The sequence below is a fragment of the Zosterops lateralis genome (genome assembly GCF_965231275.1).
Source record: "Zosterops lateralis genome assembly, chromosome: 8".
NCBI lineage: Eukaryota > Metazoa > Chordata > Aves > Passeriformes > Zosteropidae > Zosterops > Zosterops lateralis.
In genome coordinates this window covers 32,836,312-32,860,742 of record NC_139768.1, presented here as the reverse complement: position 1 = coordinate 32,860,742, position 24,431 = coordinate 32,836,312, and the positions used below count along the sequence as shown (strand labels likewise).

The following is a 24,431-nucleotide window of genomic DNA, read 5'->3' as shown; positions in this document are numbered from 1 at the left end:
AATTTGGCTGCTCCAAGCAAAGCAGAACATGGGTGATGAAGGTTGGGGACTTCCAGCAGACCTCCAACCACGCAGGACAGAGCTGCACACTGGGAAGCTTCTTGTAGAAAACCTTGGGAACGCACTGCAGTGCCACTGCCACTGGTGGAGATGGATCCCTCCCCTCATCCTCCAGCCCTCCCTGTCCTACCTTGTCCTTCACTGCTGGCTGTGCTTCCTCCCTTCCACCCCACATCCCTGATCCTTTACTACACAGCTTGGTGCAGCCCAGAGGAGCCTGAGCTGATCACATCCATTATTTTTTTCCTCAGAAGGAGCTTGACAGCCCAAAAGGATTCCTGACAACCACAATGCCACCACCATCACCAGTAATTGTGTCCCTTGCCATGGCCACTCAGACAACACTGCCGTGTCTCCTGTCACCAGGCTCACTGGGGACAGCCCTGTCCTGAGAACTGCTCACATTACCAATGACTGCTATAAATAATTAACGTGCATTCCTCTAATCCTTTGCTGGAACCATGGCCTCTCTAACCAGGGCAATGCATCACAGCTTCCAAACAAACACTTGGCAGCACCACGTGTGGGAGGGGGGTGTTTATAGATGTTTAATGGGGTTTCTCTTACAATCAAGGTGCTATAGCACTTAGGAAAGGCATTTTTGGTGGTGGGAGAAGAATAATGATACACTAAATACAGGAGGAAACACTATTAAACCTCATGAAATTATCAAAAGCCACTAAAAAAAATCAAATCTCATTAAATACCTTTTGCTATTTAAAATCACATTTAAATGTCCCTGTGAGAGATCTGAGCTTTAGCTGCCTGTAATGACAATTGCATTGCTCCAAGGAACTTACACATGATGAGATATATTTTATACATGCTTTTATTAACAGTCACCCAAAAGCTTCAGCATCACTCACAGAGCTGCACAGCAAACACACTCAGCTACAATACTATTTGTACTTCTGATGCAAGACGGGCTTGGATAACATTTGTTTAGTCAAGGACAAACAGTCCTGGGGCCTGTAGGTGGATGTGAGGAAAGGCAAAGTTGGGTAACACTTCCGGCCTGCAAAGAAACAGGGTCCCTTCAGCTGAAGGGTTGGTTGTTGGGGAGAAATGCAGATAAAGCCAAACTGTTCAGCAGTCTGGGTCACACTCCAAGGGCCGCCTCATGGGCCCAAAATACTTCACAAATAATCACCACAGAGTTAAGGAAATGAGTCCTGAGGTTCAAGCGGAGCTTTAACAAACAACTCTCGTTTCTCAAACAACTACAACAGGAGGCAGTGATAAGGAAGGCCAGGGATGCTGTTCCAGAGGGTGGGTGTCAGTCATCAAAGTCGATTCTGATGGGGCCTCCTGTCAGGACGTGGTCTGCCATGTGAGATTCCTTCTCTTGCTCCTCACGCCGCAGCCCGGCCGACCTGCGCGCGCGTCTCCGGCAGCCCTGGGCACAGCGTGAGGTCTCGTCCAGCGCCCCGCACACCAGGATGCGGCAGTGCAGGAACACCTCCTGCATGGGGACACAGCAGCGGGGTCAGTGCACAGCTCTGGGGACCACTGGCATTGCTGCCACAGCCACAGCATCCCCGTGGCACACATGGTCCGTGTCCAGCATCGCCATCCGCAGCCAAAACAGCGGCTCCGTGCACTTCCCTGTGTGCCCTCTCCAGAGAGCCCGGCTGAGATCCCAGAGACAAGAGTGGGGAGACAGGGAATAGGATGGTGTGAAATGATCCTCCAGATGAAGGGAGGAAAATGGCAGGAATCAGCTTGGAAGAGCTCACACAAATGTCAAGAATGAGTGAAGGACTGATGGAGACATGCAGGAGAATTTCAAGTGAGCTGGGAAAACAAAGCCAGGAAGCCAAGGGGAAAAGAGGCTAAGATGAGAGGCTAAGTTGAGGGAAAAGGGAGAATGCAAAGAACAAGAAGACAGCTGCCTTTTCTCCTCGCACAGCAAAGGCAGCCACAGGATTGCTGCTCCCTGCCCTGTAAAAAACAAGGAGAGCAAACAAGATCCCTGCAAGCAGCAGTCACAAAGAATTTGGAGCGGTTTAGAGCAGAATCCATTGTGCAGGATGAGAGGATGCAGGTTGGAGGCAGCAGGGGTAATCAGAAAGCCAAAGGAAACTTCTGAATTTTAGATCTCATCTGTTTTAACCCTACTAGGGCTCTCCAGTTGCTGGAGCAGCAGCTTTATACCTTTTGGAGCAGGCAGTGTTGGCTGAGCATAACAATGACTGAAAGATCCAATTTCCTCCAACACAGAAAGGAAAGCTATTTGCATTAGGAAAATGGCATTATCCTTCCACTGTCCTCCCACTACAAAGCTTCTGCCCCAGACAGACAGCCTGGTTTCACATTGAATTTAAGCAGTGTGGTGGCCTTCTGTCTGGAGTCCTGGCATCTGTACTCACAAGAGCTAGAGAACACTCAAGGTTGAAGAGATCTCAAACTAAAAATTGTGTTGTTTTAAAGACAGGGCACTGTGAAATGTGCCTGGTGACTGAGAACACTTCTCTCACCCAGCAAACAAGGGTCCACCCTAGAAGCAGCAACCATTTTAGCCTGCTGTGGCACTGATGTTCCAAAACTGTCCTTCATATTTTAATTTTAGTTGTTTTTATCAATCTCTCCTGAAGTACCTGTGTCAGGCTCCTGTAAGGTGCAGCTGCTGGAACAGGCACAGCAGCACCAGCAGTCTTGGACCAGCCATTCCAGCTGAGGCTCCTCAGTCATATCAGAGCTGATGAAATATCTAAGAGTTGAGTTTTGATCTTACCTTGTTGTCTTTGCCCACAAACTTGAACACAGGAACCTGAAAATGCTTGGCAAGATGGTCTTTTGACGTGTACTGCTTCACAGAATCATCAGAAACGCAGCTGAGGAGAGCAGAGGGATAAGGCTTTAATGGGTTTCCCAGAAATGGAAAAAGAAAGAGAAAAGACATTCCAGCATTCCAGCCTGCTTAACCAGAGAAAGAAAAGGAGGGATTGGTTCTCTCAGGCTCAGCTACCATCTCTGCTGCTTCCTCTTTGGCCACAGGAGAGAAGTCGGGAATGATGGGGAAAAACAGCAGCGTTGCTAATGGCATCTCCAGACCAGGAGCAGCTCAGCACAGCAGAGGGCTGGCAGGACATGGCCCAGTCCCCTCAGAGACGGACTGCCAGCGAGCTGCAGGCAAGTCTGTCCTCACTTCACCTTCCTGTGCAACAGCCTGCAGCGTTATACACCACAGAATGTGCTATGCACTTACTGCATACACATAGATATGCACATAAATTATGCTTTAGATGAAGCAGCCTGCACCCACATTACTAAAATACGACAGATTATGAAAACAAAAATCCAGATTTATTTTGCTTTATATCATTTACATTTTTCTTCCTGCTGGATTTGGTCAAACAGCTCAAATTCACTACACCAAAAATTTGTCATTTCAGTTTTTCCATCGCTAGCAATGCCTGATTGTATGAGAGGTCGCAGAACTGCAAGGTGCTTTTGTAACGAGTTACATTCCAGGTGCAGTGCATTTATAAACTATTACAGCCTATTTAGAGTTTGACAGGCAAAAAGTTTGGTGGCTCAATAATTACTGCTGATTATTGTAAAGCCTTGGGCATCTTGAGAGGCTGTGATGTTGCTGTGAAATTGCATTGCCATGGACCTCATCCTTTGTAGCAAGTTAATTCCAAAAATGTGGACTTTGAAAGATATTTAAAAAAAACAAACAACAACAAAGCAGTGGCGAAAAGAGACAAGAGGTATTGGTGTAGCTCAAAGTCTTGCTCTTGCAGCAAGCTTCAGCTTCCATCTTTACAGGAGAAATGTGCATGGCACTGTCAGCAATGCTGGTATTTGACATGTTCAGTTGTAAAAGAGCAGTTCTGCCTCCACTGGAACGTTTGAGAATCTCTACGTTGGTAAAATTCCTTTTTAAACAAGGCATCTGAACATAGGGAATGACAGTTAATAACTTTTCATAGGTGAGTGGCCAAGCTCTAGGGCCATGAAGTCAACTCATAGGCATGGTTCTCATTTGTGAGTATATAAACTGTGATGATTATTGGACACTGGCTCAAACTGACTCCTAAATCCCAGGTTCTCCAAAGGTTCTCCACACTGGTGGAAGGAAACCTAATGGTTTGGGGCTAGGGAGAGGGAAAGTGGAAGAACACCACAAAGGAATCAGAGATACACAGACACAACCAGCTCAGAAACCTCATGAGTCACAAGGGTAAGTCCTTTTGCATTTGTGGGGCCAGACCATATCCCATTCTCCAAGGAAACCCCCAGAAACCCTGCTGCCCACTTTGGAGAGGTGAGAAGAGCCAGGTATGGAAGGAAAAGGGCTGAGCCTGGTCAGGATATGGGGAAAATCACCCTATCCCTGTGCTTAGGTTTGGGGAGCAGAGTGGCAGTGCCGGGGGAGCTGTGCTTTGACCCTCTTACTCAGGGTTGCAAGGTTAAAAGGAAGGCTGGCACAATGAAATATCCACCTCAGCCTAACAAATGAGGCAGCCTGAGCCATAGCAAAATGAGCTTTGCAATGGAACTACCTTAACCACCTTGTGCTCTGCTGAACCACAGCTCCTGACCTCACCAGTGACATGACCTTGCTCCAGATGCCCCAGAGAGCTTGTGTTTATCAGCTGTGCCATCAGTCAATGCCTTTGTTTCATTTTGCTTTCAGAAGGCAGGGAATTAACAGAGAAGAGAGCAGTAGAAGGAATTGTCCCATTCTACAGTCCAAGGCGTATCTCCCCCAATTTAAACAGTGTTTCCCTTTGGAATACGCAGTTAACTCTTGCAGGTCTACATAAACTGATACAAAAATCCCATCTTTATTGCCATGGGCTTTTGGGGCTGGATTTCTAGAAGGAAACTGAGTTATTACAGAAGTGTTTGGAGCAGGGACAACTTAGCAGTGCATTCAGCTAATTTAATTTTGAATCACTGGGGACACTGGGGCCTGTAGTGATTGCTGCAGAGTGGAGCATTTCTCCCTTCAGTGAAGTTTTAATGCCCTCTGCAGGTACCAAGGGACTGCTGGTGCCATAAATCCTCCAACCAGTGCTGGGGCGAATTCAAGAGATGACATTTCCTGCCTTCTCCCTTCTCTATCCAGCTCAGGTTTTGGCTGCTGTTTTGAATCCCATCATTTTCACTCATGGGGAGAAATGAATGAATGAATGAATGTTTGGAGCCTTGACTCTGTTAAGGGTCCATACGAACAGCCAAGCCAGGAAGCTGATAAAATCAATTCTTCCATTACTGATCTGCTCATAAAGCCCAGCAATGTTGGGCACAGAAGGACTGCAGCCTAGGATGGAGGGAGAGCAGACTAATGCTGAATGCTCTGTCAGTGAAAACAGGATTTTTGGGTACTTTACATTACAGGACCCTTACATTACAAGACAACCACTCAGGACTTGCCATCAGCAGCTGTAACAGTGGATGATTTGTCTGGCAGCTGAGGACATGATTGTTGTCATCATTAAATGGTCTGGCAGGCAACATACAGGATTTCCACAAGCACGGTCTCTTGACTATCAGGCTACAACTCTTGGATATGTCTTTGATAATCCTTTGGCTGGATTTCTCTCCCTAGAGAACAGCAGACTGCCTCACAACTATGACATTTCCTCAGAGCTGTCTGGTTAAGCAGCTGGATGCAAACACTCCACAGCAATGCTGTGGCATGGCACAGTCATTTCAGCACCCAAAGAAGGGTTGGAAAAGAGGGATTATCTCAGGAGCCACAGCTGAGCCCACAGCAAGGCGCCCCAAACCTCTGATACAAAAACCACTACAACAGTGAACCCACAGATCTGCACAAAATTATTTTTAGCATATCCTGGAATGATCACTAACCCTAAACACCTCAAAAACTTACAACCAAACTGAGAGACCCTAAGTTTATTGCACTGACAGGCATCAGGGAGAGCAAAACAAGGGATTCTCCTGCAGCTCCTACCAGGACTGGCAATGGGCTCTTCTGGCTCGTGCTGTCATAAGGCCATTATGAGAAAATTAAGAATCTTGATCCAGTTGCTGTGGCAGCTGCCTGGCAGCAGCACACGGCCATGGGGGTTCTGCACATTGGCTTGGCACTCTGTGGCTGGCAGAGAGAGGATATCAGGAAAGAGAACCTTTTTTACACAAGCCAACTCAATTATCCACAAGGCTAGTGACAGGGAAATACATCCTGTAAAGGCTGCACTGGGAAGAACCTCTTTCACTGCCTCCCACTGTTTCTCCCAATTACTTTTGATGGGACAGGTGGTTTCAGCTTGATGACTGCTGGTGATTGCTACAAGTATGGCACACAGGCTGCTGTGGAGAAGGGATAGTGTTCCTGCATCATACTCACAACTCAGCCCCATCACCAACTCCCATTAAATCGACAGCAAGACAGGGAACAGTGAACTCACCCATCTTGAATCAGGTAGTACTTCAGGATCTCATCAATTTTTGAGGTGGGAGTGGCAAAGCAGCTCTCCACCAGCGTCTCCAGTCCACTGACATGCACCAAGGGCTCAATCCCAAAGTACAGGGAGTCCCGAAGCTTGAGGGTGGGAAGGGCACCCCTGTAGGGCTCATCAAAGTCTTTGTCCTTGAAGATCTCCAGGGTGAAGGGGAAGATGCCCTGGTTGCGGCTCATGATTTCCAAGGGGGAGTTCTTGAGGTTGGGCACGTAGCCCTCGGAGATGGTGTAGCGGCGCGGGAACTCACAGGTCACCGGGATCAGCAGTTTGCTGGTGCGGACAATGATGTCTCCGTTGCTGCCTGGGGTCTGCTTGGGCAGGCCAGTCACCAGGTTGGTGGCAATGATTTTATCATTTATTACCTGCAGCAAAGAAAGGGGACATGATTGAGAAAGACCTCTCTGGGCTGACACTCACACTCAGAGCAGCCACTGAAGGCCCAGCCTGTGAATTTACCCCCCACCACCAGAATGATGCTGCTCATCCTCACAGACCAACTAAGGACCTCAGACTGCTGTCAGCTGCACTGCACCACACTTCTGCTACTCCTCTGCTAAGGGAGCCCTCTGGGTCCTGACCAGTTTGTCAGTTTAACCTTTGAAATATTATCAGGAGACCAGAATCTGTCTCAGCAGGAGGATGAAGAGTGAGGGCACCTGTCCCTTCTACCCTTGTGAAGCAGGAGGTGAGGAGCAAGCAGCACCCATGCTGTCAGACACACACTGCTCGAGGGGGTTGAAACAAGCTCTCTGACTTCAGAATGCCAGCCCAGATCTACTCTGAGGGCAGCTGTATGGCAACACAGGAAACAGCTCTGAGGGTACAGCTAAATCAGCTTTATTCCCCAAGTAAGCCAAATCCCCAGATCCCAGAGAGTGAGCAGTAGGTATACATACATCTACAACAGTACCACAGGACTTCAGGGAGAAATGGATGTTGACATGAGTGCCATTGGATACTCCTTTGCACGAAGTGTTGATGAGGGAAAGGTCCAGGCCTCCAACCAGGTCCTTTGGGATGTTCACCTCGATAGAGCTGGACTTGCACAGCACTGGAACTGCAAGAGAAGTCTCCAGAATTACAGTTTGCACTACAAATCTACCAGTGAGCTAGGGAAGGGCTATACCAGTTATAACAGGGACAGCATTTATCATTATGATACTGCCACAGTAACCTAACTACCCATCTCGCATTCCCACCTATGCAACACAAACCAGAGCTGCCACTGCCCCAAATTCTCCAGCCACAGAAATGCCTCAGAAAACAATGGAGACAATCACTGCACTTGCAGCAGAAACTTAGCTGTGCTTTCCAGCTTCATTTAATACTCAGCACAGATTTGGTTGATGTCTCTTGCACTGCAATATCCTGGGAAGAGCCTTTGCCAGATATGGGTATCAAATTCACAGCACCCCAGGCAAAGCCATTTTTAAGACTCTTAATCAGATTTTACATCAAACTCAGGACATGCTGAAACAAGGCAGAGTAGTTCCATATAGATACCAAGCTAAAATGGAAGCACCTCAAAATGCCATAATAATATTTTTGTAAGCAATAAACCCAGCTCTGACAAACAAATCCAATTAGCTCACTCATTCCACCTCCTTCCAACCTTTAAATTTTAATACAGGCCTCCGTGAGAATTTTTTTAAATTAAAATGTCATTACATAAGAAGCAGGAGAAAACAGAGCTTGGACAAAATAAAAAGGAAGGAAGAGAGAATAATCTTCAATTAAAAAATAGTTGCTGTATATATATTCCTAGGGATTGTTCAGTTCAGTTAGAAACAGGACAAACATACTGGTGGCATATATTCTAGTTTCAACCAGAAAAACAAACCTTTTGCAGGATTTATATTCATTATATTTTAAAATCCCACAACAAAATTTTTTTGCAAATGTAGTAGTTCCCTGAGATTTTTGCCAAAATTAATTGCAGTCCCAGTCCTCGACATTCCTATGACCTGACTTCCCTTAATTTCAATAATTAATTATATAATTTAGGATACTGGATATTTGATATAAGGCACACTGCTAGAACAGGCATTTCGCCCCCCTTTAAAAATTTCCCTGTCCCAGCTCAAGTATTTGCAACGGCCTCTGAGTACCTTCAGGGAGGATTTTTGATTAAAAGTCGGTAATTTCAAAGTGATACGCTAAAACACATGCAGAGTGCCCAAAGCCATATGCTCCCTTAATGACACTGCTGGGTTAGAACAGAAGCTTACAGAACTAAAAATTACCTTAACCTTCCCTCCACTGGCAGCAGAAGGCAAGTAGGAATAACTGCACAGCTCAGGAGCAGACAAAGGGACTTGGAGAACACAGCATAATGCAGACTGAGAGGAACATCCTTTGGAGAAATGACTGGCTCCATCTGCATTTAAAGACTCACTGTTCCATTCCTCCTTGTTAAATAAGCAAATGTACTGCTTTTATAAAGGTGACATTCTGGGCAAGAGATTTGGATCCCAACTGCAGTTCTCTGAAGTTCAGGACTGATTTGGTTCAGGATCTCTCTGTTTCTACATGTCTTTGACTGGCACAAAGAAAACACTCCATTTTCCCTGTGCTCCGGAGCTGCAGGAGCTGTGTGCCCTCCACCGCCCGGACACAGAAACAAGGGAAGGAAACCTCTTGACTCAAGCCAACTTGTGGCTATTTGGGAAAACACCAGTGTGTACCAGTCAAACATTTTAGTTCTTCACCCTCATACTTCTCAGAGCACCTGTGAGAACTGGGAAAGCCTCCTCATTTCCACTTTAAACTCTGTTTTGCACCAACACCTCTGAGCACCTGACCCTGGGAGGAAGCTTCAGTGGTGAGTCTAACACCCATTTCTGTCTGCCATTGTTAGTGGCACCGTATTCCAGCCTCTGGCTCCTTCCTTGGCCTTTCAAAGTGCTGCTGCTTGAAGCAGAGGTTATCTTCCTGCACAGACTGCTCAGCACAATAGGCTCTCTGGTGCTGGGGAGCCCTGACCCACTGCTACAAACATAAGCCCTGCTTACCTGCACAAAAATTCAGGCAGGGGACAGGGGGGAAGAGCATTTCATCCCTACTCTTCAGGAAGAGGTGGGGTACTGGGGTGGGCTGCAAAATTCTAGGATGGTCTGCAAAATTCCAAGTATTTTGCTGGCTGGTATCTTTATGGAAAAATTGCAACCTGTAGACTGTGATTGCTGTGGAAGATTATTAATGTTTGTTCTGAATGTGGAGACAGTGCAGAGGAGGTAGAGAGGCTGCAGATCCAATTGCTTCAGGCTACTGTGCCTGCCCTGCACTGTTAATTGAACCAATATAAGCCTGATTAGGTGTCATAAAAAATTGTGTGGTACAGTTCCATATCTGCTCAGAATTGCAGGCCACAGCATGGGGACATAAGTTCATGAATGCAAAAGACCAGGCAATTTTACTTTATGAGATGCCGTATCCTGAACCCCAGCCTGGCCCCCAGCAGTGCTGCTGCTCTCATTAGCAGCCTCACAAGCAGTAGAAACCCTGGCTGGGAAATCCAGAACTTCCAGCCCTGCTGGGGTTGCCTCGGGGGCCCAGGACTGAAAAACATCACTCTATTCTGGCCTGCATCCATCGACTAGACCTTCAATCAGTGAGTGTGATCACAGCTCTTGGAAATCCCCAGCTCTGCCGGATCCCAAGTGGGCAGTGCTCACCCTTGGGAGCTCTGCATTTCTAAAAAGCTTAAAAAGCAGAAATTCCATCAAGTAGAACCACTCCAACTCCCTCTCTGAGGTATACCTGCCGTTTTGGCCACCATGAAGCCCAAATCTGTCCCTCTGACTGATATCTGGGCACTCTGTGGCACATCAGACTGCAGGAGGTTCACTGAGCACACCAGGCAACACCAGACTGCTGGCAGCCCAGATGTATTTACAAAAGAAATCTTTGCAAAAACCAGAGAGCTTGTTTATTCCATGTGCATGCCATAGGCACCAGTGACTCAGCATGAAGGACTCCCTGTGGAAAGTTCAGATGGAAGGTTCTCCAAGGATAACGCTGCCCTGGCCTCTACACAGCAGAAGCAACAGTCAATTTTTAGATGCTATGCCAGGCACTGTTCCAAGGGGCAGCAGAAGCACCTAATATCAAAGCTAGTGCCCTGCTTCAAGGCAAAGGAATGTTTACTGGAATTGGCATACTTGGAAAAAAACATGCCTCTCCCTTTAACCCCACTCTTGGAAGGGACTGGACCTCTTTAGCTGAGATTCTGAAGTTTGAAGCATGGAAAATGTCAGTTCTAGCAGCATAAATTTGTCAGAGGTGTGCACACAGCAGTATTAATCATAAGGACACACTGCCCTACAATTAATGTGATGTCAGATGTGCTCAAGCTGGGCCCTGTGGCTGTTCTCCTGCCTAGATAGAGTAGAAACTTCTTCAGGCTCTCACTTTTGGATGGTCTGCCACTAATAACAAAGCCCCATTAACCCAACTGGAAAGGACAGACTAAGAGAAGACAGCAAAAACAAGAAGAAAAGTTCCTTCAGACATTCCCTCGGGGGACAGAGGCTGCTGGGGAGATTTTGTTGACCTACCCTGGCAAGTGTGGTTGTCTTCTGACAGAACAAGTCCCCTGGGACATTCACACTGGTAGGTGTCTTCCACTTCAATGCAGGTATGGCTGCAGCCCCCGTTGTTATTGTGACAGCCTTCAATTTCTGGGAAAGAAAGGAAAAATCAGTGCTTCTTGCAGGCCTCAACAGACCCCTGATCAACCAACAGTCTGAACAATGCAGCTCAAAGGCAACAGTTTGTTTCCTAGGAAATGAGGTGGAGACCTCTTTTTTAATTCTACACTTCTACTCATGTAGAGCATCATGATTTTTTTTTCTTTCAAATAAACTTAACTGCTTGGTTTTTTAACCCTTTGGGATGAATATGCTAGATGAGTATGATTTTGTATATATTTTTTATATTATGATTTATCTTATGTTCTGCTATTTTACTGTTCTCAGTAAAATAAGAAGATAAGGAAATCATAAATATAAGATATTTCTCCCAGAGCCTGCCATCAGAAATCACTGTGTGTGGTTTTTCACTGAAATGGAAAGAAAAGAATGGAAATCCCACACTCAATCCTATACAATGCATGGAAAATAACAGTCTGAACACCCCATATGAGTCAAAGCAATGGTTAAAGCATCATAATGAAAATTTTGAGATATTTTAAACTCTACTCAGCCTCACCAGCTCACGTAATCAAGCTAAATCTCTTTCATTTGTTTTTTTTAGCAACAAGCTGTGAGGTGGCTCACACCTCACATCCCATTCTATACCAGCTCACAAAGCTGAGGGCACATCTTCAGAAATAAAACTCACTAACAAGATTGTAAAAATCCCCAGCAGCAGTGTTAAACTCCTGAAAGGCGCCATCCTTCTTACAGAAGGGAAATGAAATGATATATCAAAGGCCCTAAAAGCCAACATGGGGAATGGTAGAAACAAACGAGTTTCCAAGCAGACTATTCCAGCCCTGTCAGAAGAGTGCAGCACTTGGGAATAAAAATTGCACTGCTCATTTATGTGATGGCCCAGCAGCTCAGAGCTGGATGTGGCAGGGACAAAGCCACAGACCATTTTTGGCCCTACACAAGCTGACAAGTACTCAAGGAGAACTCTGCACAGCAGCATTTCCCAGGAAAGTGTCACTGCCTGGATGAGTGAAGTACCAGCAGAGCTCAGAGAGCAGATTTAGCTCTTTTGGGTAGCTGAAAAATGAGGCACATCTGTAGGTTTTTTCTTGTCTGAGGCCCCACAATGTCTGTGAACACCACACAGCAGCTCTGCTGTGAGGGGCATGGTGCTTTTCCACAGCTCACCACAGAAAACATCAGGCACACATCAAATTTTGCTGGGTTTGCCTATTTCCGCTCAAGATGTTTGTACATTGTTAGTGACAACATATCAGGCCTACAATTTGGTCTTTAAGCCACCAGTCTAAATTTATCAAGGGTTTTCAACCTGGCTGTGCCAGCACTGTGAAAGAACTGTGGCAGCTGCATGGAGCAGCAGAGCCCGCAGACACCAAAGAGCTAAACACCACTCTAATCCCAAATTTAACTTCTGTCTGCAGATTGGCAGCTCGTCTCCCCAGTCTCTATCCTGGGAGACTAAAGTGATCCTCGTGCTCTAGTCTAATGTCAGGACATTACATTACCCATGTGAGATGCCAAAATCCAGTGCTGCTAAATCTGTCCCCATAAAACTCTACCACACAAATCTCCAGAGCCAAATCCCAACAACTCCAGCAACAAGTTCTCCCTGGACAACCAATCTTCCAGATCCACTGCTACCTTTCCCCCATGGAGATAAACACACGCAAATCCTAACAGAAATGGACAAGGCAGAGAGAACAACAAGGAGATTTCTCTCTGCTTGCTTAGAAGGATATTTCAGTATCAACCTCTCTGGCAAGCACAGAGGTGATATCAGTGACATTTAATCCTAGGTGCAAGGAGCCAAGGGAGAGCCAGGGCGGCAAGGGAATGATTTCTAGTTTCCAGCAGCCTGTGGTAGCTGATGTCTCACCTTCACAGGTTTTCCCATCACTTCCCAGCGTGCGCCCGACCCCACACTCGCAGCGGAAGGAATTCTTCAGGTTAACACAGAACTCACTGCAGCCTCCGTTGTTCTGCTCACACTCATTTTCATCTGAAAAAAATAAGCTCTGGCATGTAATGAATAATCCCACTAAAACTGTAACACAGACAGTAGCTTTTAAACCTCTTGGTAAAGCTCTGAAAACTCCTCCTAACTCTTTTTTAGAGGCTAAAGTTGCTTTTGTCTGTCTGCCCTTTTTTTTTTTTTTTTTGAAAGGTACTTTGTTCTCTGAGATTCTAATTCCTCAACCTGATTTAATCTCTGTGTGCAAAAAGCAAATCAAAAAGAGAGGAAGGGACAGACATTGTTCTTGCTGAGCCACAAAATGAATGATTTCTCTTAGGCAGGCCAGGATGCTGAAGTTATCAATCAAGGTTCACACGGGGTTTCATCAAACCACCTTTTATTAGGTGTCAGAAGCTTAAAACCAAGAAAAAAGAAAAGTACCATTGTAACAGACAGGTCAGAGAGGAGCTCTCTCAGGTACTTGTGGTCCCACATGTGCACAGTACCCACAGCTGGCAGCTGGTGGTGGTGTCTCCTTCCACAAGCAAGATTAATTGAGTATTTTTAGCCAAAGACTTGGCCAGTACCCTGCTTTGGGAGGCAGGAAGCATGTCCAGGAGACTCACACAGACACTCAGCTTTTCACACACATGACAGGCTCCACACTTGCCCTTCCAAAAATAAAACTAAAGCTGCTTAAAAACAGCAGGTGAAGAGGGAAAGGGCCAGTGGCAAAGGCACGGAGATGTTGTTAGAAGGACCTAGAGATTGTCTTCGTCAAGGGCCGGGCCCAGAAATTCCCCTGACTGGTCCTTCCAAATTCTACAGCACACACAGATCTCTGTCCCTGCTCTTCCCCACAAGTAGCACTTCTGGGATGCAGGCTGGTAGTCTTGAGATTGGACTGGGACAGTGCTGAGCTGATTTTAGCCACAGCTTAGTAGAACATAGATCCAGGCATTGAAGAAGTCAAAGGCAATGCACCGAGTTGGTGGATGCGTGACAGGAAATCTAAGACCTTATTTAACCCCTAAATGAAAACATAATTCAGGATCAGCCATTCTGCTTTGGGATTTAAAGCAGCTAATATACTGAGGAGAAGCACAGGGAGGTGCACAGAGCTGCTCAGCACTCACAGAATGGTCTGGGCTGGAAGGGAACTTAAAGCTCATCTTATTCTATTCCCTGCCACTATCCTAGGTTGTTCTCAGCCCTTCCAACCTGGCCTTGGATACTTTCAGGGATGAGGCAGCCACAGCTTCTCTGCTGCATTACTGCAGCAGCTTCAGCCTCCCTCTTCCGGGGAGCTGGGAAAGGAAGCACATTCCCTGTTTAGGAAAGAAAAACAGGGATTTATTTGGTTTCTCCATAAGGAGGGCACAGTTGCTCTCAGAGATTTGACTGCACAATTACTCAGCACAACAGAAAGTTATTAAAGAGATCACAGAGCCACACAAGAGAAGCTGCAGGTAGGTGAACCAGTGTGATCATTCCAGCTGAGGTGCTGTGCCACCTGGGAATCTCAAGGAGAAGCAGCAGTCCAGAAATCCTGCTTGTGGGGGAATGAAAGCAGCTGCAGCACACACAGACAGGTTCAAGACTCCTGTGTGCCTACCTCCCTGCTGTAGGAAATCCTTTCCTCTGAGCCTGCCACAGATTCACTGAGTGCTAGTGCTTGTCAAGGGCACTTCTGTGACTGGAAGGCTTGCACAGAAGCAGCCAATAAATGCCTTTAATTATCTGAGAGAGCTCAGTCAGCCACTTGGCTGCAGACAAGTGGAGCTGCTTAAGCAAAAGCCTTCCCCCCAGAATGACTGTGAGCAAGTGTAACTCTGCAGCAGGACCAGGCTGCTCTTCCACACACTGGAATGACTGTGGGCCCTGCCCTGGTGCTTACAGACATGAGGTGTGTGAAGAAGCCACCCACACCTGCTTTGTCAGGTGTAGCCCCTATGGAACAGATTGAGCTGCCACACAGCCTCCTGAACCAACTCTGCTTTCAGCTTCACTACCAAATCAAGTGACAGATGAGACTCCTCCACCCCCAAACAGCCCTTCCTCCCTCCTCTCCCTTACCTCACCCTATCCTGTCAGTGTGGCTCTGCAGCTCCCCATCAGCCACCCCTTCTCAGCCCCTTGATTTGTCCCATTATTTTCCTGACCTCTCCTCCTGTACCATACACACAGCCACAGCCACTCTCTCCCTCAGAGTTCACGGGGATTCCCAATACAACTCCCTAAAGCCCACATTCCCCACCCTGCTCTCACCTCCCTCCTGGACATGCTGGTCTCTACCACCAAGTGCCAGCTCCCTGTCATGCTGCCTAAAACCACTGCAGCTGTGGTGGGACTTACTGTTCTTTGTAAGCCTCAAGGCCCCATGCCCTGGACAATGTCCCAAAAAGGCAGGAATAATAGTGTGCAGCCCTACAGCAGCCAGCAAAACTGTTTTTGGAGGACAGATATTCAACAGAGCATGCGAGAGGAAATCTCTAATGCCAGACTGCACAGCACTTCCAGAGTACCACGGTGATACCGCACCATTCTGCACCATGATCTTGCAAAGAGACTCTGCTACTGCCTTCAGCAGCTGAACCACGCAGAAAGCAAATCCAGCCTCACAAACATGGAGCTCCAGGGGCACCAGAATGGATGCAGTCATGGGATGTCATATCTTGGAACCATTTACAGAATCACAGTCCTGGTTCTAGGTAGCAAAGGGGAAAACTCCTCTCAGGATATGTCATTTTTTTGTAGTGCTTTGTAAGGCAAGGGATTGAGATGTGAGCAATGAAACAAAGGGAAGAAAAGCATCAGTAACTGGAACAGCAGATTTCCACCCTTACCAAGGCATGTCTGGCCATCAGGTCCTAGTGTTGTACCCGGGGAACACGTGCAGTCACCGGTGTCTAGGCAGGAGTCCTGGCAATCCACCACATCACAGATGTCATAAAAATCTAGGACATTACAAGAACAATGTCAGCACAAGGCACTGAGCATGCAAGGAAAGTACAGGATTTGTCCCATCAGCTTTCCACCCTGTGTGCAGCCCCTCAGTTACAGACCTGGCCCACGCTGGGAAAGCTGACCTGCTGAAGCTGCAGAGAAACAATCAAGCTTAATTACTGCGAGTCAGAGATGCAAATTTTGACTTTGGTAGCGTGCCCAAACAAACCACAGGGCACACAGGGAGCATTAAATCACTGAGGCCAGGTCAGCTGTGGAAAAATCCCACTAGTGGAACAAAGTGGGTGAAAGTGCCTTGCCGGGCCTACATGGACAAGCCACCATCTGGAGAAGCCAGGAGGCAAGGCAGCCTCCCAGGGACCACGGGTGTGGGTTTTCTTATCTCCTTTTCTTCTGTCAGAGACAGGATTAATGCTTGGGAGACGCGGTTTCGTGTTTGGACTCAGATGTTTATTAATTCTTACCTATAGTACTTACCTATAGTAGTATAGTATAGTACAAGTTGTGAGTTCTATCTAACAAAGTGAAAAATGGCTGTGTGTCTAAGTCTTTCCAAGGTATTTTAAGCATAAATTATCCAATAACGAGATGACATCTATATTATTTTTACTTTTAACCCAATAACCAGACACCCATGGTCCCCAATACAGACTTTTCCACCCAATTACAAGACATCACCCAAACTCAAGAAGAAGGTGAAAGAAGAACTTAGCCTACGCCCTGAAAACTCCATCTTGTCTTGTATATATTACTTTGTACTAAAACCTTAAATCCCAAGTTTTGCACCCTGTGATATTACACGCTTCCATTCAAACTACACACCCATAATTCTGGTGCTATCACTCAGTGTTGGAAGCCTGCTCCACAGCCCCTCAGGTCACATGTAGTGCTGGCTTGAGGGTCAGCGCCCATTAGCCCAGAAAGCCTGAAATTCTCAGCCTCTAGAGTTCCAATATATTATATACTACTATGTACTAAAACCTTAAATCCCAAATGTTACACACTTCCATTCAAACTACACACCCATAATCCTGGTGCTATCACTCAATTTTGGAAGCCTGTTCCACAGCCCCTCAGGTCACATGTAGTGCTGGCTTGAGGGTCAGTGCCCATTAGCCCAGAAAGCCCAGAATTCCCAGCCTGCAGGGTCCCAGCACACAGGGCTGTGCCAGAGGGGCGACTTACGGCCGCAGTAGGCGTGGAAGCAAACGCTGGGCTTGCTGAGGCGGTACACGTAGTACCCCCCCGGGCAGGCCTTGACCTCGATGGTGGTGTTCCAGAGGCAGCAGTTCCCGCTGAAGCTGGCGCAGGCCTGGCGCCGCACAGCACCGTCGGCCGGGCGCGGGTGGCTGCCGTTCATCCAGATGGGCGCGTGGGTGCCACAGTGGTTCTCGGGGATGCAGAAGGTGGGCATGGCGTCCCCCGCCATGCCCGTGAAGCGGTACCACTCCCCGTCGATGCCGCTGTCGCACGTGGGCTGCCCGTGAGAGCTGTTGATCCGGTGCTCCGTGTTCCTCCAGGGCTCGTTCAGGCTGATGTAGGCAGAGCAGGGGTCCAGGGCTGGGACACACAGAGAGAAAGAGCAGCTGGTAGGTATCAAACTGAGTTGTTTAAGGATTATTACAAAAGCGGGGTTTTCTCCGTCCCTGACTTAACAGAACTGTTGTGACAGAGAGAGATCCCTGGGGAGAAAAGGTGATACCAGCAAACTCATTGCCTTGTGGAAAATTCTGACAGCTCATCTTAAAGGTCTTGGAGGAGCAAGTAAATTAACAGAGCTCTTACAACATTATGCAACAGTCTGACTTGCTGTTTAGCTGACTGGGGGAAAAATAAGATATAACCAAATCTGAGGTCCAGGTAATGATTTTGCTGTAGGAAATACACACTGGGATCTAAGTTTGGGACAGCGATCCTTTGTTCAAGTACTAACTGAGCACCTGCAAGCCCCTCCTGAAGTCACTGATGATTCTCCCATCTGCCTTGGAACAAAGGCCTGTATCTCAAACAGGTTATGTAGCCTCTTTTAAAACCCATACACAGCCAGTGTCAACCCTCACAGCTGAGCTGCCAAACCTTTTCATTCATTATCTTAAAATCTAGAGGGCATGAAGGTCTGAATTGGGACCTTCTTGGGAGTTAAACCCTTTACACAGCTGTGTTCCTTGCAAGCCCACAAAGCCTCTTGACCTGCACAGGAGATCAGCTGTTTGTGAGGGAAGTGAGTGTTTGTGGGGGCAGGACATGAACACATGGACTTCCTGGCAAGTGCACGTCTGATCACTCTCAAGGAGAGTGTCACTTTTCAGAGGCTTTCTGAACCTTCTGCAAGTAATTAAAATATGAGAGTACTATAGGGAGAACATAAATGAGGAATTTAAGTGTTCATTAAATTTTCAGTCTCCTCCTAATTAACCCTCATTTGGCAGCTTCCTCACTGAAAGTCCAGAGATTCCATTTTGCCTTACATTTAACACCTGATTAAGCACAACTTATCCATGACAAGCAACTCCCTATTAAGCAAAAGGAATGCTATTACTGCCCTGAGTAAGGAAAATTGATTACCATTTCCTAAACTTAGGTTAATGAAACCAATCACTCTGACAAAATGCATCTTGGACTGGAACAGCCTCAACTTTCCACAGCACATTTCTTTTGAAGTTCTAAAGCCGTGCTGTTTTGTTTTGACAGTAGTGTGATGGAGTTTGGCTGAGAGAGGAATACACAATGCTGTTTCTATTAGAAACACAAATGATCTGGATTCATTATTTTGATTTGTTTCACTGACTTTAAAGTGGTAGCTACAAGTGCTTCAGAGAATAGGCTTCAAGTCACTCTTATTTAGCTGTGTTCTCTGTAAATATCTGTCCCACAGATGTGCTACCTCATAGAAATATCTCACAAATATAACATCTCTCATGCCTTCCTCAGCCACAGACACATTTTGCTTGGTCTCAAACCCAGCATAAAAGGCAGGAGCAGCTGCCAGAGTCAGGAGTGCTGCAGAGCTGGCACAGGGAGTGTGGATTTGGGTTATGAAGGAATCTCTAGTGCCACGATTCAAAGATACGTAGAGGAGCTGATTCACTGCCACCACAACCAGCCTTACTCTCCTGAGCAGCAGAGAGGGAAATGCAGCAAGGAATCTCTGATGGGATTCACCAGGCATTCCCTTGTGAGCTCTCCTTTTCACCTGCCTCTGCTTGCCTGCCCTTACCCACAGAGAGCAGCAGTGCTGTAAATCCCATCCTACAAAAGCCGGTTTGGCTTCTCCCAGAAGGAAAAGATAGGACCTGAACAGAGCTTCCTCCGCGCTTCCCTCAGTGTAATTCTCTTGGTTTCTTTCCACAAGAGTATTTGGTGTGGCCTTGGGGTGAGTCACTGACTAAGATGAAAAGGTTTCCGTGCTGTTAGAAGCCAAACGAGGTGAAGCGGGAATGCCCTGTCAGCTTCCCAGCTGGGTGGCACTAAAAATACCACTACTCTCATTAGCTTCCATGTAATTATGAAATATCCTCTGCAGACAGACTCTGGGAACGCTCAGCTAGGGAGATTACATTGTCTCCTAAACATTCAGGAAATAATTTAAAGGCAAAATTTAACGAGATGAACATGCAGCAGCTCAGAGGGAGCTGGAAGAAAGCACATCAGGGGAATTGAGGTAGCATTTCCTCACATCTTTCATTCCCCTGAGAGCTTCTGGCAGGAGTGAGGGGGAAGCAAACCAGCAGGGAAAGCAGACAGTGTTCTTTGGAACACTGCAGATCCTCACGGCCACCTTTGGACTGCCAGTGCTGCCCCACACCAGCCTCCCTGCAGACACCAAGCAGTCTTTGGCAGCACAGTTCTTCTATTTTAATTCATTAAATTGAGTTTTTAAGAAGAACATTCCACAAAAAGAAAAGTGACTGATCAGCCTCTCACCTCTTCTCCCCAAACAACAAGCTTGGGGGTTTGCACGAGGCAAATAACTGTCTCCAGCTCACTATTTTTCTCTTTTCTTGGCTTAATTCTTTTCCTCCTCAATGCTTCTTGTGTGGCCTGAGCAATTGAGGCTGACAAGCATTAGCTAGGAAGCAAAGCTTTTCCATTTGTAAGCTTGATGCTATCATTAGTTCTCTGGTTGACATGGTGGCAGATACATGAGGTGACAAATCAGGCTCCAGTGAGCTCTGGTGAGTGCCCCATCCTGCAGAGATTAATCGTGGGTGCACTGTATAACTGGAGGTCTCTGCTCCAGCACAATTAAACAATAAAGGGAGCAACGCTGCATTATGGCACTAAATTCGGTTCAGATTTGTCAAGGAAGCAGGTGAAAAGGTAGCATAATGTCTACCCATAAAGTCTGTCCTCCAAAGGGAGAGGAAAATCCCATAGTGCCTTGGCAATAGAGATTCTCCCAGTATGGGAGACTTCACACTGCAACAGAAGGACCTTTCCAACTGGAAGGAATTTCACATCACCTTCAAAGAAAAGGGATATTTCTCCCACCTTCCAGTCTTTCACCTAAGAATACCAAGGCTCACGATGAACCTTAGAGATGGCAAACAGAAATAAGGCAATGCCTCTTTACTCACCCATCGAAGACACTGGCTGGAGCTGAACAACGAAGTAAATACAAAAAAACAAGTACTGGAACATCCCACTGAGCCAAGGAAGAGCCACCACTCAAGGGACAGAGGCTTCAAAGTCCTTGTACAGGCTGCGGCTCTTGCAGCCTTCCCCTCAGTGGAGCTTCTGACTCCAGGCTTCCAGAAGAGCAAGTGTGATTGCTCTCCTGGAAGTTTATCAGAGGAAGGGACGTGGGCTACAGCTCCAGCCTTGACCTCCCCAGAGCAGCTCTGCCCCTTACTGACAGCAGGGATGTACTTACAGATCAATCTTGTTTTTTGCACTTGACCTGCTATTGTTTTCTGCCCTGACTGCCCCACAGTGACACCTCCACTATCTTATCCAGAGAATTCTAACCAGGGACACCCGGACATCCCGAAGGGATGGAAAAGAACAGATGGGTGCTTGTTATCTGCGCTCCTTCCACAAGTCATACTCCATGGCTCCCTCCAGGCAGAAAACACCAGCTAAGGAGCCTTAACTGCAGGAAATAGTGGCCAAAGGAGCAGCACTGATCCTTCCGAGCACAGATTGCACAGCGGTGTTTGGAGCAGAGCTACAATGGGAACATCAGTCAAACTGAAAGACTGGTGTCCCACAGGGAAATGAGCTGTTCATAGGCTACACAGAGGCCCTTGCCACTCCTGGTCACACAGGCTGACCACTGCACTGAGATTATCAAAAAAGCCAAGTAAAGGCACTTTTCTGCAGTACTCTTGCAATCTCTTGTCTTGAAAAAACAAACCAATCCCCACATTACAGAATTAATTTTGATGCAAAACCAAGTAATTGAGAACCTCTCCTGACTAATTCAAACCAAACTGGGCTGAGTCACAGGTGACAGCTACAAGCTCTAGATGCAGCACACTGAAATGTGTTCTTTACTACAGCAAACCCAGAAAGGGTTCTTTCCCCTCACCCTACCCCAAGAGCTCTCCACCAGCAATGAGTGCAACTGAGCCTGCAGTAACCACACAATCAGGCAAGTGTGGACATTTCCCTGTTCCCTTGATATCTTGCATTTCTGCAGCAGGCTGGCCTAAGAAATGACACCAAGCTTCAAATCCCAGCAGGGAAAAAAGTGGCTCCATTATTTACAGGTTGAATTTGCACAAATCAGGGAGCTGGGTGCTTGTCTGCCTTGCAGGGACTGTACATTACAGAAAATTCTCAACGGCCTCTCTCTGTCGGGGTGTGCCCCTGGCAGTGAAGTGCAATATGCTGCTCTACTCCACCCCAGCACAGGAGTCTTTTTTCAGTGGTGAATGACTCTAGGGAATAACAAAAAAACTCCAAATAAATTACTGTTATTGCTCGCATAAGGAAAAAAAAAACTCCATAAATTCTTGTAGCTCTATTGTGCTGACAGCTGTGCAGTACCAGAAAGGTTTCTCCAACAACAGGAAAGGAGAACAAATTCACTACACAAAGCTATCAAGGCAGATAACTCTCAAGAGGTGATTATGTGAATTCCCAGAAGAGAAACTAAAATTGAACAGACAATAATACAGCAAGCCACTGGAATTTCTATTTTGTCACTTTCACTGAGAGGTTGGTTCATACTTATGATGCCAGGTAAATAAAACTGACAAGCTTGAATGGAATGCTCTGTTTGTTTCACAGGTGTGTACAGCTCTCTGAACCATCTCTTCACCAGCTGCTTTTGTTTTGTAGCTGCTGTATGAGCCTCTTATAACAAGGTTTTGACAGGTACATGTCAGTGACTGACAGCTGACAATTAACACAGAGAAATGAACTGCAGCATCACAAATTGGAGCCTCAAAGGTGTCACCTACAGGCCCTACCAAGTTCTCAAAAACAGATTAAAGCAGACGATGTCCCAGCAATCCCAAAGATTACATTATCCCAAATCACCATAACATCTAGTTGAAGAAAGTGGTCTCAAGCTGAAGAAAACAGTCTGCTATTCTTAACATTTCTGGGAAGAAGCACCAGAGGCAACTCATCTACCAGCACATTCTCTTTGAAAGTTAATTTGGGTGATATTCATCACTCCAATTCCCCCACAAACAATCTATGCCTCAGAGAGCTCTAACAGTTACTCCTGGGAGGATAAATGGAGGGAAAAACCTCCCTGTAAGGAGATGCTCTGGGAGAGACAATTCCAGTAGGGCATTCTGTAGGACCTGCACTATCCAGCAAATACATTCTTCCTGACCTCCACATTTGCACCCCAAAGACTGCCCAACACCCCAAAAAGAGTCAGGCTTAAGTTAGCATCTCTTAAAAGAAGTCACCAGTACTGTTTAAAAGGTAGGAAGAAGGAAAGCAAAATTAAAATAGAGGGCATGGATTTTATTTTGGTAGCCAAGAGGGATTTTCTAAACCTGCTCCAAAGCCTGTGCGTATCTGTTCTTAACACAAGAAAAACGCTCATTTTGCAGGTAGCAACCACCCTTCTTGTCCCTCCCAGAGATCTCTGCAGGGCTTTACCATCCTCACACAAGGAACTCAAATTCTTCAAAGCTTGGCTGGGCTGGAAAGTCTCATACAGTTTGTAACAGACTCAGGAATAAAAATGCTTTGGCATTTGCTGAGGTGATCTTGGCTTTGTCAGAGCCACCTCTCAGGACACACCAATGCCTGGGCGGTGTGTGAAGCACAGCTCTGGGTGCAGGAACCTGCAACCTGCCTAGAAGGAGCAGGAGGAAGAGCTAATCAGCACTTCCTACCACAGAGAGGGAGGAGGACCTGGCACACAGGACAGGCTTCCCTGTCTGGGATTGATTGGAGGATGCACGTTCACAATGAGCCCTGACAGGCAGCTGAGACAGATTGCACTGAAGTCAAGGACTTTGAGATAGGCCTTGGTGGTGTAAACAACTTGTTCCAGGACCGAGAGGGAAAGGCTGTGGAGATCAGAGAAGGAGCACAAGCTGAGTGAAGTATGGGCAAACAACACAAGTGCAGCATCAAGAACACACTAAAATCAGCCAAATACATCACTCCTGGTTAAGAGTAACAGTTGTTCCTTTCTCTTAGTGGAGCACTGTGACGCAGAACTTGGTGTTTTGAGAGTATTTTTCCACAGGTCCTATAAACCCAGCATATTTTCCATCCTCCTCCATTTTCAGATAGAGGAATTAGGGCATGGACAGCACACCACCAACTGCAAAACTAGTCAGGGGCAGAAAAAGAAGTAGGACTCATCTTTTAAGAGCCCTTGGAGGCACAGCAGCACAGCCTAAGAGCAGCTTCTCCCCTACTTCAGGGCTTAGGTACACTGCAAGTCTAATTTTCACTACTGAATTTTACTTTTCACCCCTCTAATGTCAATAGAGAAAATAAGCCTGATGGATTTTTTTAAAAGGAAAAATGAGCATCTCTTGGGATAGGTAGAAGAATACTTAAGCTATAAAAATCTCCTTCCTCTGTGAAAATTAAGCTATACAATGGGACACAGAGGAAAGAAGCTTGCTTCTATAACTCCACACATAGACAAAAAACTCAGGGGATATCAAAGAAATTGTCCACTGGCTCAAAGACAGGGCAGCTTAGCTGGAGCTCACATGGCTGGCTCAGTGCCATGGTCTGACAGCCAACAGCAGTTTCAGAGCATCATGCAAACCCTGTTAATGCCAAAATGGAAGCATAAGAACTTGCAGCAAGGTGATTATTGCTGCTTGCCAGGCAGGAAGGGTTACAGGGGGAAAGAAAGAGGGTTTCTTCTTTGCTCTTCAGGAACGAAGGGCCATGAACACCTTT

The 24,431-nt window shown here is 46.6% G+C and overlaps 1 protein-coding gene across 1 annotated transcript; it reads right to left on the bottom strand.

Annotated features, from left to right (window-relative positions):
* Nucleotides 1–16: 16 nt before the first annotated feature.
* OIT3 (oncoprotein induced transcript 3) lies at nucleotides 17–24,110 on the bottom strand. The gene is made up of 9 exons (XM_083866092.1): nucleotides 20,672–24,110; nucleotides 17,280–17,654; nucleotides 15,974–16,084; nucleotides 13,050–13,172; nucleotides 11,057–11,179; nucleotides 7,397–7,557; nucleotides 6,447–6,862; nucleotides 2,795–2,894; nucleotides 17–1,522 (listed from the first exon to the last, which is right to left on the bottom strand). The coding sequence occupies exons 1-9, from the start codon at nucleotides 20,733–20,735 to the stop codon at nucleotides 1,337–1,339; spliced, it is 1,659 nt and encodes a 552-aa protein (XP_083722218.1). The 5' UTR covers nucleotides 20,736–24,110; the 3' UTR covers nucleotides 17–1,336.
* Nucleotides 24,111–24,431: the final 321 nt, after the last annotated feature.

Excerpts from the sequence above, each read along its gene's own strand:
- OIT3 (XM_083866092.1), bottom strand. The coding sequence starts at position 20,735 with ATGTTCCAGTACTTGTTTTTTTGTATTTACTTCGTTGTTCAGCTCCAG. Across the intron at positions 2,895-6,446 it reads TACTACCTGATTCAAGATGG|CTGCGTTTCTGATGATTCTG; the intron begins GTGAGTTCACTG and ends TGCTCTCCTCAG. Across the intron at positions 1,523-2,794 it reads TTGTGGGCAAAGACAACAAG|GAGGTGTTCCTGCACTGCCG; the intron begins GTAAGATCAAAA and ends GTCCCCATGCAG.